Below are 20,141 nucleotides of genomic sequence, written 5' to 3'. Positions count from 1 at the left end.
TTCAAGAAAAAGAAAAGAAAGTAAAAAGAAAAAAGAAAACAAAAAAAGGATATCGTTTGAGAATTTGAAAAGTTGATTATACTGAAGTAGACTAAAATAAATGGTGGAAGTAAGATAGAATTTGAAAAAAAAATATACAGAAGTTCAAAATATAGTAAAAACTTAAAGAAAAATATTTTTAATAAAAATTTAAAATAGAAATGAAATTTTTCTCTTTCTGTATTCAAGAAAAAGAAAAGTAGTATAAAGGAGGGGGGAAAAAAGAAAGAAAATTGAATAAATGGACCTGCTAACAGACTGAAATAAGACTGAAATTGCTTCGTTTTCCCCCAGAAGTCAGACTATGTAGCGCTTTATAGTCCATAACGTAAGTAGGTGGTGAGACTTGTGTTCTTGAAGAGCCAGGTTGGCGCAGTTGGGCGGGGCTCAGTGTAAGGGCTCCATTCTTCACTAGATGATGCTGCTAGCCTACTGGGGTGAATTGCTGTGGCGCTTGTAGGTGCATATGTGTATGCGCGGGAGCAGTGAAAATGGCGTCACCCAGCTACCCAGTCTCTAGTATCCGAACGCTGTTCTCCCCGATCAGAAGTCACGCACCCGTCCTCTATCTTCAGCTTTCATCCACTCCCCGCTTCTTCACTCTCCGGGACCAGGCCCCAGGCAGCACCTCTCTCCCGAGTTTTGTCTCAGATGCTGTTTTCCTCAGCCCCTTACTTCCAAAGGACTGCGGCTTTGACCCTTTCCGCCCCTCTGTGGGAGGGTCTTACCAAGCAATGGCCGAATGAACAATGGCCGAATGTCGGCTGCACCCAGGAATGCTTGCTGGACCCTCTGCTGCCAGTGCCCCAAGACTGCGGCCAGGTGCCAGCCCGCCCCAGAAAAAGTTAGCGAGACAGTGTAGCAGCAGCGTTTCAGGGATTATGGGAAATCACAACACACATCTGGCACCTGGCTTCACCCTTAACGACCTTGTTCCAGCACCAGCGAATGTGGTGGTTCTCTGGGGTCTGCAGGGACCAGGTGGCTTCAACAGTCTCTGCCAAATGTCCTTCCAGCGGTGGAACCGCTTTTCCCCGTGTGGCCCGAGAACCTCCCGGACCCCACTCTGTTCCTGGGGATCCGCCCTTCCCACCAGAGCACCACCAGGTATTGAGCTGCAGTGTTGCGGCCTTTGTGCTCCCCTTGTTTACAGTATTAATGGAATTTAAACCCTCTCCTTTCTCCCTTTTTAGTTTAGTCCTTGCAGCTGTTTCCAATTTTCCACTTTTCTCCAGCTGTTTTGGGGAGGGGTGCTTTTCCTGTATTCTGCACCCCCCCCACCCATCTCTGTCCTCTCTCCACCTACAAAGGCGGCTCCCTGCCCGCCGCCGGCTTCTCTCTCCCCACGTTCACCTCTGTGCCATGTACCTGCTAAATTCTGTGGTTCAGTGGTTTTGTGGTGCAGATTGTTGTGTTAATCCTCCAGTCAGTTATCTAGGTGTGTAGGATGGTTTAGTGTTGTTCTGACTTTGTTTCATGGACGCAAGACACACAAAACCTTCCCTGCTGTTCCGCCATCTTGGCTCCCTCCTCTGTGCTTTGTTAATAGAAGTCTTGTCTTACTCTCTTTGGCAGTTAAGACCATAGTGCTCAATGTGCTGGTCCAAGGAGCACTATAGACCATCACCTGGGAGTTCCTTAGGAATACAGAGTGTCATACTTTATCTCAGCCCTACTGAATCAGAATCTGCACGTTTACAAGATCTCGGGTGACTCTTATGCGTATGAAAAATTTGAGAGTACTGGTTTAAGGCAGAGAACTTATTTAATTGATGATCTTAATTATTTTGTAGCTATCCAGTGTTTTTTAGCCATATGTTCAACTAGAGAGGAATTTTAGTGTTCAGAGTTTCAGGTTATTTTCATTGGTGCACAATTTGGTTTCCTTAACATGGTTTCTTACAGTGTGGTTCAAGCTGCATCAAAATCACCTGAGGAGGTTGTTAGAAATACAGATTCCTGGATGCAACCTCATTTCTGCTTAATTGGGTCAAGGCTGGGTCTCAATAATCTGCATTTTTATAAGCTTACCAAGTGATTATTACATTCATTAAAGTCTGAAAAGGCCTATTCTAGATTAATGCTGTATTGATATCCTTCCAGGCTGGGTTTTTAAGAATTGTTACTATTTTTGAATTTTTGGCTAATATGCTCCTGCCTAGAGAGATGAACTATTGAGCCTGTGTGGTCATATATTTCTGAGTATCACGTGGTTTCACCAGGGTCTTCAGTCCTGGCACTGCTGGTGGTTTGGACTATAACTCTGTGTCACGGAGGCTTTCCTGCACACTGTAGGAAGTTTAGCAGCATCCCAGACCTCTACCTGCTAGATGTTTGTGGCTGTGTTGTCATAACCAAAAATGTTTTCAGATTTTGCCAAATTTCCCCTGGAGGACAAAAAAATTGCTCCCAGTTGAAAACCATTGGTTGAAATTCAGTAAATACGAGGAAGATAGCTGTATGTGAGCATGATACCTACCCCTAATTTCTGTTAGTCTTATTTGATCCTCTTGAGGGCTTTTGGTTTTATGCCAAGGGTGAAGAGGAGTTTATGTACAAGCATGTAAGGGCTTCCTGGCACTTTGAGCTGGTTTTAACAGTCAATGGCAGGAGACACAAAATGTGATGATAGGGAAGAGGATCAACTCTTATATTTAGGACCTAAGCAAAATATGCTGCGGGTGCCTGGGTGGCTCAGATAAGTGTGGGACTCTTTCAGCTCAGATGATCTCACAGTTGGTGAAGTTGAGTTCCTCATCTGACTCCATGTTGACATTACAGAAATTGCTTGGGATTCCCATTCTCTCCACACACACACCCACCCTTCCCCCACTCGCTCTCTGTCTCTCTCAAAATAAATAAGTAAACTTAAAAAAAAAAGATTATGGTAGGACTCAGGTCGCAAAGAATAAAACAAAAATAGGTATAAGAAATTGTTGAGTAGCTCTGAACATGCTGTGAAGCCTGAAAAAGATGCTATGTGATGTTTCAAAAGTTTTGCAGCTTTGGGGATGGGAGCTTCTTGTAAAGGGACAAAAGTAGGGACACAGGGATATGCAATGGCTTCAGCAGAGACTCAGAGAACGTGGGAAAGACCCAGAGGATGCCCAGGGGCAGGGAAGTAGGCAGTGATAGTATGTCTTGATTTATTCCTGATCCCATAGAAACACTCAGGGTACACCCAGAAATAACTGGTGAGACATTGAGGGGGGACCCTTGGATTCATCAGCAGCCAAGGAAATTTGTATTCATAGCCTGTAACATTATTGAATTTCTGGTATGAGTTTGAGTTTTGTTTGGCCCCCTACTCTCACCATATTGCTTACCTTTGCATTTCTTTGTAGCATGCAAGAAACATTTACCACCTACTAGTGTTAAAAAGTATTCATAATTTTGCCACACCTTTACTAGTCAATTGTGTCAATGCTGAAAAGTAAATCAGAACAAATACTTATTTTGTATACCCACCTTTTGTGAAAGAGTCAGTCTGGTACCTAGATGGATACTCTACAGATTTATATGTGCAGCTGCCTCTAATTATTTATAAAAAATATATATGTCAGAAGAAATTTTGAGATGTAATAGACAAATTAATGTAAAATGTTTATTTGGATGAAAAGAAAATCTTTCCATTATTGACAAGTGGGGAGCAGTTCTAATGTTATGGAAAAAATATTGCACAAGAAGATTTGGGTTTAATTCTTACCTCTGCTATTTATTAACTGTGAGCACTTATGGAAATCACTTAACATCTTTGAGACTCAGTTTCCTCATCTATTAAATGGGAATATTTGTATTATGAGGTTGGGAGAGCAGAAGTAAAGTAAGATTAAATAAGATTAAGTATGTGGAAAAGTGCCTTCCAGAAAAATAAGTCCTTGGTAAAAGTTTGTGATTAAATATGTATTTATTGCCATAGATGCTTCAGTCAAGTAATGCAACATGAATTTATTTATATGTTACACTAAGTTGTTACATGGATAACTAAGATGTTACAATATAAATTTATTGAACACTTGAGGCAACAGTACTCTTAATGTCCATATGATGATACTGTCTTATATTTTAAGCCAATTATAATGATATCTTTAACTACTTCAATATCTAAATTGCCATGGATTATCTCCCAAACCAAATCACTTTATGCCAAATTCCTTTCTGGTCTGAATAACATTCTAGCCAGTTCTTAGATAGAGTATGTATAATTCATCCTCATTTTGCAAATTATAAAACCTTAAATGTAACAATGGGAATTTATGTTATTTTTCTGTAGATGAGTAGCAGGTTAAAATACTTAATAATTACATGGCATTTATTGTTTATTAATATTAGGAAAAATGTCTACTTAGAATTAAGAAATTCATTTAGATCATTTGCAGGTATCTTATGTGAAGCAGCAGTTTATTATCCTTTTTTATTACATAAATGAAAATAATTTTTTTAGAAAAGACTCTTCCCCCTGGAAAAGAATCCATTTGAAATGGTATGTGGGACATCACATGATTGCAAATTTTTAAAAATTTAATTGATGGAGATTTTTCAACTTCATTAACTTTAAGGTCAAGTATAACTTAGAGATTAAATGATAATTACCAGCTTTATCTTGCCTTCCATGAAATCTGGGTCATGTGTTCTAGTTATATTTGTTAAAAATGCTTGAAGTCCATTAACAAATGCCACTATTAGCATTCCCTTTGCAGTTGTCTTCCTTTCGTCGTGTGTTCATTTGCTTCCAAGAAGAACCAACTGCAGTGTAAAATAAGATTATCACATTGCACCAAGAACATCTGAAAAAAGACTTAGAGATAGGAGATGGAAGTTTCAGCATGGTTAATGGCAGGAAACAGTGTAGCTAGAAATATGTAAGGATTGGACAAGTAAAACAAATCTAACTTTGATTCAATGGTCCTGAGATTGTTTGGGATCTGTCGTGAAAACGTGTGATGTCGCAAAGAAAATTGAAGTGATGCCGTCAAAGGAACAGATGTTGGAGTAAATGTTAGTTTCATTTTCAACATTATGAATACAAATAGGAATAAGTTTTTAGGAGATACATTCGTTGTGCATTGCAGGGAGCATTAGGCATGAATTAAATGAACGTGACAGAGAAATGAGAGATGTGAATTACGTGATGTAGAGGGACATGACTTGTTTGGTCAAATGACTGTTCCAGAGCAAGAAGAGCTTCATGTGTTTGAACATTATGGTTCTAAATTACATTTCTTATTCATTGGTATCATATAAAAATAGACCCCTGAGGGGCGCCTGGGTGGCGCAGTCGGTTAAGCGTCCGACTTCAGCCAGGTCACGATCTCGCGGTCCGTGAGTTCGAGCCCCGCGTCAGGCTCTGGGCTGATGGCTCGGAGCCTGGAGCCTGTTTCCGATTCTGTGTCTCCCTCTCTCTCTGCCCCTCCCCTGTTCATGCTCTGTCTCTCTCTGTCCCAAAAATAAATAAACGTTGAAAAAAAAATTAAAAAAAAAAAATAGACCCCTGAGATTTTTTTTAAGGTTTATTTATTTAATTTGATAGAGAGAGAGAGAGCATCTGCATGCATGAGCGAGCAGGGGAGGGACAGAGAGAGAGAGGAAGAGACAGACAATCCCAAGCAGGTTTCATCCATGATGCCAGTGCAGAGCCCAATGTGGGGCTCGATCTTACGAATGAGATCATGACTTTAGCTGAAATGAAGAGTTGGACCCTTAACTGACTGAACCACCAAGGCTCCCCAATCCCTGAGATTTTAATAATACATAAGAGTATTTTCATTTTTACTTTTTATTCCATCTTAACTTTCCTCCAAATAATTGTTCTTTGATAAGAAGAATGTACTCCCAAACAGATTTTTACAAGTTGTTCATATCCTTATATAAGAATGCGATGGTGAAAAAGTGGGACTGAAATTGCAGAATGTATATGTTTGTGGATACTGAGTTGTTGTGAGGTCATACTTCCTAATCAACATTAAACATTGATTAAGATTGTCAAATTTAACAATGCAGTTTAGTCAGTGATTTATGTATAAACAAGCAATTGGAACTTGGAGTGGTTCCATATCTTTCATGAAAGCACTGATGTAATGTTTAGATTAAAAACTCTGAATGGGCATCAATTTGGATATTGTAATGACTAAAACCCTTGTTTTTGGCAAAATAAATATATATTTGTTAAATTAGTTTTTAATATTTAAAAATACTAATCTTCCTTTTTGGAAAGAATGCTGTTCAACTTGATGAATTTTCGAATCCAAAATGACAAGGCAATCTTTCAAACTGTCTGTTCCTTAATTTCAAGCAAGTTGGATTCAGCCAAAACAGCTACTAACTGGTCATGAATAAGCACAGACAAAAACTGCAGAAGTAGAGACAGATGGAATCCCCATGGCCAAAGAGGTTAGGGACATGCTGGGGAGGAATTGGGACTTCGTCTGGGCCTTGAAGAGTGAATCCAATTTAGATTGGCAGAGGAGTAAGCAAACAGAAAGAGCAAAACATGTTTTGAAGTTTTTTCTACAACAGGAGGTTTACAGCCAGGAGCGTTAGATCACACTGCTGAGACAGGGACCAGATTGTGGAGGAAAGGGATTATATGGAGTGATTCTATTCAAGATTTGCAAACCACTAAGTTATAGCAGACATTCAGGAACCTTCCCAACTTTAAACAGGTTCCTTGGTTATGAAAAGGGAGCAACTCTATAAGTGCCCCCTATGTCACAGGGTTAGGAGAATTAACACAGGGTACAGAACCAAAGTGTTATAAAAATGTCAAGTGGTAGGGGCACCTGGGTGGCTCAGTGGTTGAGCGTCCAACTTTGGTTCAAGTCATGATCTCACAGAGTTGATGAGTTTGAGCCCTGCATTGGGCTCTCTGCTGTCAGCACAGAGCCCACTTCAGATCCTCTGCACCCCCCCTCCCTTTGCCTCTCCCCCACTTGTTCTCTCTCTCTCTCTCTCTCCCTCTTTCTCTTGCTCACTCGCTCTCTCTCAAAATAAATAAATAAACTTTAAAAAATATCCAAAGGTAGATTGCATGTGGATAGCTATCAACCCTGCTGGGTTGCTATACTCTGCTTGAGTAATTTTACTCTGCATCCCAGCCAGCTCAGTTTCCACTTGTTTCCTGCAATGATTGTTGTAAACCTTCATCATTCCATGCAAAGTTTTGATTCTACCCATTCTCTTATTCTCAGCAGGTAACTTCTTTACCAACAAAACAGAAAACAGAAACTAACTTCCTTATCCTTCTGCTCCCATAAAATAAACCCACATGCTTCATGCCCACTTTTTCCTCCTTCTGCCTAGTCTCAGTGGAATGCATACCCTTTCTCCTAGGAGTGATGGGTCCATCTGAGTACTGAATCTTATCTCTTTCTGGCTTCAGAGGCATCTTATTCCGTCCATTATCCCCTCAAACTCTGTTTTCAACTTATTTATTTCTATTTGCTTCTCCAGATCAGCATTTAACTATGCTCATGTTTCTTTCTTAACCACACATTCCCTTCTAGCTTTTGTTTTTTGACCTATTTCCCCTTTTTATCCCAATTTCTGGAAGGTGTGATTGATTTTCATTGTCTCCATTTCTTCATGTCAGATGCTCTCCTTCACCTACTTCAGTCTAGATTTTTTATCCCATCTCCCTTCCAAACTACTTACACCAAGGTCACTGATAACTTCTGTAATGTTAAATCAGACGTCTTTCAGCCAGCATTTTGCTTGACCTCTAGGCAACAATTAATTCTATTGCTCCCTCCCTCCTTCAGATACTTCTTTACCTTGTCTTCATGATACTACATTGTATTGATCAGGGATCAGAGTTGCCAACAGCACAACCCACTCTGGAAGTTTAAGCAGAAAAGGAATATATTGAAGAATGTTAGAAGGCTCCCAATATATGTGGGAGGACAGGTTTAGATGATGTTCAGCCAAGACAATGCATGTCGGACCTGAGTACATATCCCACTACCTCTGCCTCTTGATGTCAACACCACTACTCACACTTAATTGCATAGTGTTCACCGATGACATCCGGGACTAGACTCCAGAACCTATGCCACTGCTACCATCCTGAGTGCCAAATGCCTTCTCCACCCTGCTTGTCAGATTTCACAGCCTTTCTTAGCCATGAGTTCTCTTCTGAACTGAGGTTTTGCATTAGTGCCCCTGGTGGGCAGTCCTAGGTTACAAGTCTATACCCTAGCTGCCAAATACGCTGAAATTTGACTTGTGACTTCCATCTTGGGGAGATGGGGATTTCCTCAAGTATAGAACGTGTGTTCAAGGGTGATTGCTGACCACTATTTCAACATTGGTCTGCTCCTTCTAGTTTGCCACCACCTCTCTGAGCAAGCTTTTTCAGTCTCCTTTCTTTACTTGCCTCTTAAATATTGAAGTTCCCCAGCCCTCCATCTTAGCTTTTTTCTCCTCATTCTGTACCCTCTCCCTGGGTGATGTTGTCTAATATTATGGCTTTAATTACTTTCTTTGTGCTTGAGGCTCCCAAATCTTGACTTCTATTCTTGTCTTCTCTCCTGATATATATATATATATATATATATATATATATAGAGAGAGAGAGAGAGAGAGAGAGAGAGAGAGAGAGAGAGTATATGGAAGTACTCAGTACTTCTCTCCATTGATAGATAGATATAGAGATAGATATATGTATATATAAAGTCTTTTCTCTCCTGATATATATATGTATATATATGTAAATGTGTGTGTGTGTGTGTGTGTGTGTGTGTATGTATATATAATCTCCATATCTCCACACTTTTTTTGTATGCAGCTAGAACATACCGTCCCAGACACAGGAAGCCAAACTCCAAGTGAGTGTCCTCCTAGCTTCCAGTTTGCTCATCTTGAATCCATCCTCTCTTCTACCTTGCAGTTAAAAAATGTTGCTTAGCAACTCGTGTCATTTAATTCATTCACACCCTTTAGAGGAGCATACACACACACACACACACACACACACACACACACACACATGCATGTGCCTACATGGCAGACAGTGTCTCTGGAAGGTTGCACAAGAAATTGGTAAAAGTGGATATCGCTGAGATTGCGAGTGGGAAGTTGAGTGGCTATGGGTTGGACTTAACTTTAATTTTGCCCTCTGTTGTATCTTTGAAAGTTTATACTCTGTGTACATATGATGTATTAAAAAATTGATTTTAAAACTTCAATAGATTCCCATCCATCACAGGATAAGGTCAAATTATTTTGTGAGTTTTGCAAGATATACACACAAAATAGCTCCTGTTTAGTTCATTAGCCACATTTAATGTTATGCTATTCTTTGAATATATCAAAATCTCTCACTTTTCACAATTTGTGCATAGTTCTTTTGTTTGAAATGTTCTCCTCTTTCCCATATCATTAGCTAACTCTACTTTTCCTTTAGTCCTCTGCTTAGATGTCACACCCTCCTTCTGAAAGCTTTGCCTTGCCTGTAAGATTTGGAGCCCTCACATTTTGTTCCAGATGGCACTATCCTTATCAAATTCCCATAGCATTTTTAAAAATTATTATTTGTCTCTCAGAAGGACCAGAGCTCTACAAAGACAGATACTATCTGTCTTCTTCAAGGCTATGCCATTGGTGTCCAAGTTAATACCTTGGGACATAGTAGGAATTCAATAAATATTACTTACATGGATAAACTACTCATGCTTTTGTTTCCTCAAACCCTTAAATGATCTCACCTTTCCCCACAAGTATATTTTTATGATCCATTCTCAACCCTGTCTCATGTCTAACTGCATGTCTCCAAGTATATCTATTTTAAATCAGGAATCCTAACACTAAGAATAATGTATTCTATTAAAAGTAGCAAGAACAATGATACAATGCTAGAGTTTTTATCCTTCTTGAGGAATGTACCGTACAATTTACAATGAATGAATTAAAAAGATGAATGAAGAAAATATAGCATTATTATTTTGAGATATCAAAATATCGTATGTTTCAGTAGCAGATGATAGATATAGTTTTTAATACATAAAAATTAATATTTGGTAAACAAACTTGTTAATGCCACTGACTTTAAAATAGGATTGCTTGCAATTCCTTTTAATGTTAGCCTATTTGTAAATGACATTTTAATTTATTCTTTACTGATTTTTCACCGAGCAGCCTACTTATACTTGCAAATTTTTTATTTTCAAAAATACTCTTATCTTCCCAAATGTTACTCTCAAATCTCTTTCCAGAATTACATTTCTCAGAACTTAGCCTTTTTCCTGGTTTATGAATTAAGTCATTGATCTCTTTGCCAACTTTGCCAAGCCAGTTTTTCACAGCTGGTGGGCTAAGACTTAGCAATAACCCATACCAATGTGTATTTGTCTTTAATGTGTGGAGTCCTTGCTGTTGAGCTGCATGACTTCAAGATTTTATTGGCTGAGCAATAAAGCATTAGTGTTCATTAACATGCTAATATAATCCTTTTATAGGGAAAAATTGAGATAGCATGCTGTACCCCTAGAAATATACCATGCTTTTAAAAAATGTTATCAATGACACATAAAGCATAAGATGGGGAGGGTAGGTAGCCAGGTTGTGTGGCAAAAGCACACAGGAGAGGGGACATGACACCTGAGTGTCCACTGCCCCCAAGGATAGTCTGGAGACCACTCTATAGGCCAAAGGAACAGTAATGTGGGAGCTAGGAAACAGTTTTCTCATTATGATTGCCACTCACTAACTATGTAAACTTGTGCTAGAAGGATCTTCCAAACACCCAGATCTGATTCAGTTAAGTCTCTCTAAAACCTTTCCCATGTCATATAGGACGGAGTTCAGATTTAAAAAAAAAATTTTTTTTTAATGTTTATTCATTTTTGAGAGAGAGAGAGAGAGAGAGAGAGAGAGAGAGCGAGCAGGGGAGGGGCAGAGAGAGAGGAAGACACAGAATCAGAATCAGACTCCAGGCTCTGAGCTGTCAGCACAGGGCCCAGTGCAGGGCTCGAACTCATGAACCATACGATCATGACCTGAGCTGAAGTCTGACACGTAACCGACTGAGCCACCAAGGCATCCCTAGAGTTCAGGTTTTTTAATGTGGGTCATGGAAGTTTCACGATCTGATTCCTGCCACCTTCTTACTTTGTCTTTGGCATTTCTGTTTCTCCATTTTGTTAATTGTAAATGACCGTGGTTAGGTTAGATGATTTCTATAGTTCCTTTCAGGTCTAACAATCGGTGATTCTGAATAGTTACAAAGTCAACCTCCGCTTTCAGATAGGATGAAAGGGAATTTATAAATTTATAAATCACTGTTTCTAAAGCAGATCAACTTGAATTATCCTGGGGCAAGAGAGGTTGTTCAAGTGTAAGGAACAGAGTTTACTTATGCTTTTTAAGTTTGTTGGCCTGTGACTGTGTGTCCTACAAAATCCTGGAGAATCAGACTCTTCACTGCAACCATACAAATCGTGTTCTCTTTGTTAGAATTGTAAAGTGTGAGGGCTGGTAATGACTTGGAAACCTCTAGCCTTTTTTTCTTTATATATATATAGAGAGAGATGATGAAATTAAGGTCCAGAGAGATGAAATGCCTGTCAGGTTTATAACAGAGCCAAAGACTAGAATCCAGTCGTCTTTATTCCCCCTGCAGTGCTCTTCTACCATGCAAGACTATATTTTACCACAGTGGCTTCTGTTCACTGTTCATACAAAAAGCTCACGTCCAGCTAAATGCCTGGACAGCATACTGGGAAGACAAAGGATCCACTCTGCCAAGTTGAGCTCCAGGTCAGATCAGTGTGAATTAGGACACTTATCCTTTTTCCTACGAGATGAAAAGCCATGAAAGGATTCATTGATTCATCTAGCACATTTTAATTAATTAATTAATTAATTTTTTAATGTTTATTCATTGTTGAGAGAGACAGAGACAGAGCTTGAGCAGGGGAGGGGCAGAGAGAGAGGGAGACACAGAATCCAAAGCAGGCTCCAGGCTCTGAGCTGTCAGCACAGAGCCCGACGCAGGGCTCGAACCCACAGACCGTGAGATCATGACCTGAGCCGTAGTCGGACACCCAACCAACTGAGCCACCCAGGCGCCCCATCTAGCACATTTTTAGTAAGGGCCAGCCATTGTTCTATAACAAGGTCTCTACCCTCCTGAATCTTATATTCCAATAGAAATAGACAACAGACATACCGACAAATCACTTACTAGGATACTTTCAGACCTGATAAGTAATGGAGAAACTGGGGCTTGGAAGGTTACTTTAATTTAGTCAACTGCTCCTTACCTTGATTGTACCACTCTTCTCAGTTCCACATTACCAACTCTTGTGAGATTTCTTTTTCTTTTTTTTTTTTAACGTTTATTTTATTTTTGAGAGAGACAGAGAGAATCTGAAGCAGGTTCTGTGGTGACAGCAGAGAGCCCAATGCAGGGCTCGAATTCACAAACCATGAGATCATGACCTGAGCGAAGTCAGAGGCTTAACCAACTCAAGCCACCCAGGCTCCCCAATGAGATATATTTTTCTATGTCACTTCCCTACTCCCCTCCTTCCGAATGCTTTCATATTTCCATAGCACAGCAAGGAAGATACCTTTCTCGTATTTGTTGAACATTTAAGTGCATTCCCATTCTGTCTCCTATCCCATAGCTGTATTTCTGTTTTAGTTCCTGTATAAACTTCAACCGAATGGAATACTCATTGTTCCTAAATGTTTCATGCCTTTGCTGCCTCTGCTGCTGGCACTAGACTTGAATCTCTACAATATGCCTGTTCATCTTAGAGCATCTCTATTTGACAGGAAACTGTTCAGTGGCAGCCTTCTTCAACATTGTATACGTCTGTCACTTTAAGCCTCACGCCCTGCCACACCAACCAGCACATTGTCCTTGGTTGCCCAGTCTCTTAGTCACCAACTTTCCTCTGAATACCAGTCCTGGTAGTGAGTGTATTCTTTCTTGCCTTCCCTTTTCTTTTCTCTTTTTTCTTTCCTGGCACTTGATATATAGGACCTCATGCTGTTATTCATGCTGTATCCAGGCATCTTAATTTCATTATCAGCTCCTCAAGCTGGGGGAGGGAAGAGTCATACAATTACTTATATCACCAAATGTAAATTCCCAAATGTGTTCTGCATTAGTACGTGCTCAGAATAAAAAAGCACTGTGTTAAAAAAGTTGGTTGCTCCCTATTTAATGCCCATTGTATATGTTTCTGCTATATAGTGTGCATCACTTCATAACATTATTGTTTAAGCGTTACTTCTCCAGCTAGAATTTGTCTTTGTTGCTTAATGCAATACGTGGACATGGGGTATGTACATTACATACTTGTTGAATTAATGAACGAAAATTTTAAAAACATGACTAGGTATTCAGAGCCTGTAATTTCCTCATGTACATGGGTAACTTTAGGGGGGGAGATGGAAGAAGAATAGTGTTATAATAGTCCTGAGACTTATTTGATCATGCAGTACTCTGTGTTTTGAGGAACCATGAACCTCTCTTAGACATACTGCTCTCTAAAGTACAGGCTTAAAACATAGAAGGCACCTAACTGGATGATGATGATGGTGGTGGCGGTGATACTACTTAGAAGGATTATAAGTCCTTTAAAGGCAGGACCTAAGCTTAACTCTCTTTGTGCTGAATTTTGTGCTAAAAGTCACATGGCCCACACAAAGGGCACACAGTGTTGCAATTATATTTTTTGGTATTTTACTTTGTTTCCCCCCCTCACAATACTGCTCCTGACACTTCATATCTCTGGGCCATGAATTCAGTATTTCTTTGTGATCCAAGCCATTCAAGTTCCTAAAAGGCTTCATGTTAAATAGGTTCCTCAATAGGTTTTGTTTTATGACCCCATGTTGCGTTTTCTCTGATCACATGGTATCTTCACAGGAAACATCTACAAAAAATGAGACTGGCCAATGTCTCCCAACAGTCTGTGGTTTGTAGACCCACCAACAAACAAGTGGTAGAGACAGTATTTACGCTGTCACAAAATACCCTATTTATCTTATAAACCAAATTATCCAATAGCTTTGGCTGTCAATAGGGTCCATTAACAGAAATCACCCTAACTGTCTCTTTTCTGTGTCTTCTCTAATAGGACTTTAATACTCTCAAAGTTCTCATTCCTTGAGTATTCTTGGGAGGGGTCTGGGGTGCTTTGTGTACTTCTGAGTTTGATTTGCCAGGTTTGTTGGCCACTCCTACTGAGGTGGGCTTCCTCCTCTAGCATACTGTTTGGAGAGAAGGACAGTGTCTTCAGTAATTAATGCTTGCTCCAGCTGGGACTCCGTTCTGCACTAGGCACTGTAGCTACATCCTTGACTCTACCAAGAAATGAGGTCTTTCACTAGAAACTAGGCTTGTCTTGAGGAAATGATACAGTGTACTCAGTAATTCTCCCCTTTGATAACCAAGATCTCGTCACTGAGTTGCGTTCATTATTCTTGGCTCTTTCCTTCCCAAAGATAAATTCTTTACACCGCTGTGCACATGAACTTCATTGTGGCCATCCCTCCCATTCGCAAGCTTAAGCCCAGGGGACTTCTGCAGTGGATTTCAGTAACTTCCACTTCAGTTCAGCACTCTCTCAGAGGAGCAGGGTTAAAGACCATTGATCCAGCTGAGCTCATTAGTAATCCCATATGATTCCTATTATTATCTTAAGAACCTGGAAGCAAATGAGTTTTCATCATATTCCCCCATGGTGCCTGTAGTTTGATTTTTAGGCTGTAATTGAATGTGATACTTGCCTTGCAGACTAGTGCAAACATTTAGAAGTAGCATGATATCATGAGAAGAGTATTATACTAGAAGTCAGATAATCTGAGATATATTCTTCTTAAAAAAAAGTTTATTTGTTTATTTATTTATTTATTTTGAGAGAGAGAGAGAGAGAGAGAGAGAGAGAGAGAGAGAGAGAGAGAGAATATCCCAAGCAAGGCCCATGCTGTCAGCACAGAGCTCAGTTTGGGGTTCTTTCCCACAAACCACGAGATAAGGACCTGAGCCAAAATCAAGAGTTGGAGACTTAACCAACTGAGCCATTCAGGCACCACTGAGATCTATTCTTAGATCTTCCTTACGCTAGCCTTGAAGCATTTATTCATTCATTCTGCAGCATTTATTGACCCTGTAATATCCTAAACACCCTATAAGCTATTGTGAGTTCAAAAATGAATTACATACTTAGTGATTCTTAACCCTGCTTATACATTAGACCAGGGATAATCAGATTATGGCCTGCAGGCCAAATCTGATGCAACTTCTGTTTTTGTAAATAATTTTTTTGAAATATCACCAGGCTTACTTATTTACATTGCCTATGGTTGCTTTCATGCTAGAAAAACAGACTTAAATTTACAACAGAGATCCTGTGAGTCCCAAAGCCTAGAATGTTTACTATCTAGATGTTTACTGAAAAATTTTGCTGATCCATGCATTAGACTCATCATGGGGAAGATTTAAAAAAGAAATCATTGCCTGTGTTCCACCACAGATAGTTAAATAAGATTTGGAGTGGGGGTTTGGGAGTTAGCCCAAGAACCGATGTTTTTAAAAAAGTATCCCAGATGAATATAATGTGCAGCTAGAGTTGAGAGACACAACTAGATGATCTCTACCCTGGAGGAGTATATAAGACTGACTGGCGAGAAGAAGCTTATAAAACTTAATAAAGTCACAATGGATGAATCTGCAATGGAAACACAAAGTTCCAAGAGAGCACCGCATAGGGAGAATTTTACTTTATTAGGGAAGTTTTCACAGAGAGACATTTAAACAGATTCTTGAAGAATAATCCACTGGTGGCCAAGATCCACTAAGGGTGGTGATAGGCAAAGAAGGAATAGAGAGAACAGCATGTATAGAGGCAGGTAGATATGAGAGAGCATGGTCCATTTGAGGAATGATCAGAAGTTCTTTGTGGCCAGAACACTGAGAGGGAAGAAGGGAGTGGGTCATAATCTATAAAACTGAAAAAGTAAGGACCAGAACTGAAAGAGATTTTTATGCTAAGAAGTTTGTAATTTATTGTGTTAACTTTCATTTAGTAGTTTAGTGGAAAAATTGAGTCTTTCTAGGCTTCCATTTTCCCATCTGTAGAATAAGCAGTTAGCTTAGATGATTGCCAAGATCCCTTTACCTCTAAAATATAACTTTCTGAGATTTCATCAGTTACTTCTTTTGATACTCTCAGGACTGGTTATATGGATACCATGACTTACGGAGTAGTCAGTCACCAGACTATCTCCTATAATTGATCCATTTCTCTTAATAGTAGAAATGAGAGCATTGCTACTTTGGGGATGCCTGAAACAATGCATTAAGGCCCTTCATAAAGAGTATTTCATAATGACAAGATATTTGTGAAATAGTTTATGTTCCATGCAGAGAGGTGCTATAAAATGGGGACAGTCTTATTGTAAAATTCACATTCTTCCCAGTGCCTGTTATGACTTACCATGTCTTTACACTCAAAACTTGCTCTGTGAATTTGTATGGAAGTTCTTCAATATGATATCTTACTACTATTTTACAGTTTTTCATTTATATCAGGTCTCTACATTGTAATTTCATCTCTATTCAGACACTGGGATAGCTATATCTCTACTTCTATCTCTAATAAACTATATGGTATTGGTTTCTTGTCTTTAAGTTATTCAAGTTCTGGTGTATGTAAACATTTTATTTACCTCTTACGGCCTCCTCAAATACACAGGATAGCCAGTAAATCAAAAAATAATATATGGTATATTCAGCGTTTGAAGATTCCGAGACTCCAAGGTAGCAAATTTGTACTTTCTGATTCATTTTATCAGAGGTAGATGATTGCGCTGAAATTTTCTAACTATATTTAGAATGTTGCAAGTTGAAATATATAGACATGTTTGAAATTCCAGCAAGACCTATTGGAAAAAAATGTTTACAGTTTCTGTCATTTGAACATCAAGCATTCTTATTAAAGGAGATGTTTTGAATACTTTTAAAAAATGCTTCTCAATTGGAAACTATTGCCTTCTCCAAGAAAATTATAGAGAAACTCTAGAATATTGGCCACTGTTGACCTCTTTGCCCTACTTCTTCTTCACAGACATTGATGAGTGTGCTGAAGGGCGCCATTACTGCCGTGAGAATACAATGTGTGTTAACACCCCGGGTTCTTTCATGTGCATCTGCAAAACTGGATACATCAGAATTGATGATTATTCGTGTACAGGTAAACAGTAGCTATTTGTGAAATAAAATCTTCCTATTCCTTAAGTTTACTTTTAAAGGTTCCTTTTAACTCTAATTTTTTGGAAAAGGATGCCATAAATACTCCCTTACAACAAAACAAGTCATAAGGGAAAGCATATCTCCTTGATTTGGTAGTTAATTTTGAACCTGTTCTAAGGAAAGGAATACCTGCTTGCCCTGGGTAAGTTTTATACTCCCTGTTAGGAGAGTAAAGAAACACTAGAGAACCAAATTAACATTATGCTAATTTTAAATGTAAACAGTTTTATGCTCAAAACTTATGTGAATCCAATGGCAAATTCGAGAAACAACCCTTAAAAATTTCCTTTATATGGCAGTAGATTTTTGCATAGAGGAAGGATAACATAAACAATGCGATGTTTTCAGAAATAGATTCTTGCAGTGCTAGAAAATGGGAATATTAAAGAGAATCGAGCTCCTTCATGTCTCTGGGAAATGCAGCTGAGCACATCAAAGAAGTTTTGCTTTTGTTTGTTTTATGAACTGTCACTCCCATCAGTACCATCCAGAGTCCTGTTCATGGATATCTTGAGTGTAGTCATGTCTAAAGTTGGTCCTGGGACAAAACAGCCTATTCACTTCGTATTCTATGAGTTCCTACCTGTAGAATATGAAAGCAAATGGTGCTAGAAGAGTAGCTTGAAGACTATGGGGTTTGAGAAATTGTGGGTGTGAAACAGATATTTCTTTGGATTTCTTTTTTTTTTTAAATAGAAGAATCTTAAATAAATTTTAGAAAAAATGTGTGGAATCATAACATTGGAGAGTACTTAAAATATTAATCTTGTAACTTTTTATTGTACCTGTCACTTTCTGCTCCATCTCCAACTTTATCGTTTTTGTCGAATGGATGTACAAATAATACTTCAAGGTTTCCAGGGAAAGAGACCGCATAACACACTAGTAAAACTATGAATCTATAATAAAAGTGTCATCTTATGCCTCTGTGTTATTGTACACTCGTCTAAGTTTTCATGATAGTGACCATAATGTGTACTATTTGATATCTTGTTTATCAAGATAGAGGTCTTTCACTAAATTCAAATATAATATTTATGTAAAAACAAAATATTGCATGTAAAGAACAATGAGAAGTGGCCTCTCAATCTATAGAGAATAACCAAAGATATTTTGAAGGTAGAATTCATATAGAGTTGCTGATTGATTTGCAAATTCTCGCTTTTTTGTCAGCTTATTCTAAATATTTCCACATTGTGGGACTAATTCTGCACGTTTTCATTAGACAAAATTTAATCACACCGAGTGGCAGAGTTTCTTGAAGTACTACGGAGATCTTTGTCAACATAAAAAATATAAATAACAAATCTCAATAAATATATGGAGAATAAAATACACAGTTTGCTGTATTGTTGGTAATGTCAGTAAGTCTGAGTTCCAATGTAATTGTTAACAACAACAACAAAAGTCTTAGTGAAACTACTGCATCTCAGAGTATTTCAAGATGTGCTCATAAAAAAAAAAAAAAATGGAGAGCTAGCAGTTTTCAAGGAGTCTGCTGATTCCGTGGCACGAAAGACTTAAAAGCTTTGTACGTTTTTATACTTCCTAGTGATTCTTTTTGTTTTTCTTACATTCTTAAAAAGTGTTCAAGACTGTAAGTAAGAATACATGACACATAATTTGGCCTCCTGTTGAATGAGGAGTGTTTCTTCAGGGCAGAGTATTTTCAAGAGCTTCGTTTCCATTCCAAGCCTGTCTGTTGGCTGTAAATCCAAGGAATCGTTGAGCTGTCTTGCCTTACAGAGAATCTCTTGCTCTGGCTTTACCTCTCCTAGTGTATTTTCCTTCCAAATAAAATCCCACAAATTACTATTTGTTTTTGACTACTTAGGGAGAATTTTCCATTAAGATTCCAAAGTATCTAACGATATAAATAAAGTATCCCATTGTAGGAATGCCAATGAAGGCCAAGATCATTTTAAGAAAAGCTGTTCAGGCCATGATTTTTGTGCCTAAAGAACCAGAGCCAAGAATTTCAAGATCTGGCAGGTGATGGAATGTATTTCCTTAATGATGCATTAGCATTTCCAGCTAGCACCAGTATTTCTATGCTTCCACTTAAAGAAAGATTTCTTGCCCTTAAATTTTCTATGTATTATGGGCAGGCCTACAAATTTGAGAATTTAGATCCATACATAAAAGTTGGATTTCCTAGGGATCATGAGTGGATTTTATTTTATAGTCCAAAGTCAGGCGATCTTTGGCAAAACTTTTTATGTTAGACCATGCAGGGTCAGCACATAGTCAGCCTTCCTGTAAAGGAAATGAATGTTTAAATTCTCCCTCTTTGAATCTGTCCCTCCACACTTTAACTTTAGCAGCTACACAAAAGGCTCTAAGAAATGACTCCTCTGCTGGAGGTTTGCCTTGCAACTGAAGGTATCTAGGCTGTACCTTTTCAAGAGCTCCTGTAAGACCAGAGTATGACTTTGTTCTGTTGAAGATTGGGATTTATTTTCCATGAATTTAGATACAGACATCCACATACTTGCAGTATAAATGCAAGCCTTCCAGAATAAATGTCAAGACACCATCACAAAGCCATTCTCTGACATTTGTGGCTGAGCTCCTGGAGTTCTGAATTTGTTTTGCTTCTGTATGCTTGCCCCTCCTCCCTGTTGCAGAGCTCCCCCCTCCCTCGCCATAAGATAACTGAAATTCTCATCACTGAACCCAGCAGACTCTCAGAGTTGCTTCCCCATCTGAAAATTAATCATTCTAATTTAAAGAAGAATCCAAGAGCGATACATGTTACTTTATAGCCAGGAGCTTTGATCAATAAAAGAAGCCTTTTTTGCTTTTATAACCCTGTCACTCTCACATGGAAATTATGTAT

The 20,141-nt window shown here is 38.8% G+C and overlaps 1 protein-coding gene across 4 annotated transcripts in view; it reads left to right on the top strand.

Annotated features, from left to right (window-relative positions):
• NELL2 (neural EGFL like 2) overlaps nucleotides 1–20,141 on the top strand; it is a 390,253-nt gene that overhangs the window by 226,264 nt on the left and 143,848 nt on the right. For all 4 annotated transcript variants that reach the window (XM_045061670.1, XM_023256973.2, XM_019834835.2 and 1 more), the window contains one exon: nucleotides 17,118–17,243. In XM_045061670.1, coding sequence (XP_044917605.1) covers nucleotides 17,118–17,243 — 126 coding nt within the window. The remainder of the gene's footprint in view (nucleotides 1–17,117; nucleotides 17,244–20,141) is intronic.

Source organism: Felis catus, chromosome B4, assembly GCF_018350175.1.
Source record: "Felis catus isolate Fca126 chromosome B4, F.catus_Fca126_mat1.0, whole genome shotgun sequence".
Lineage (NCBI taxonomy): Eukaryota > Metazoa > Chordata > Mammalia > Carnivora > Felidae > Felis > Felis catus.
Note: the sequence above shows the minus strand (reverse complement) of the source record. Positions and strands in the feature narration are given on the sequence as shown.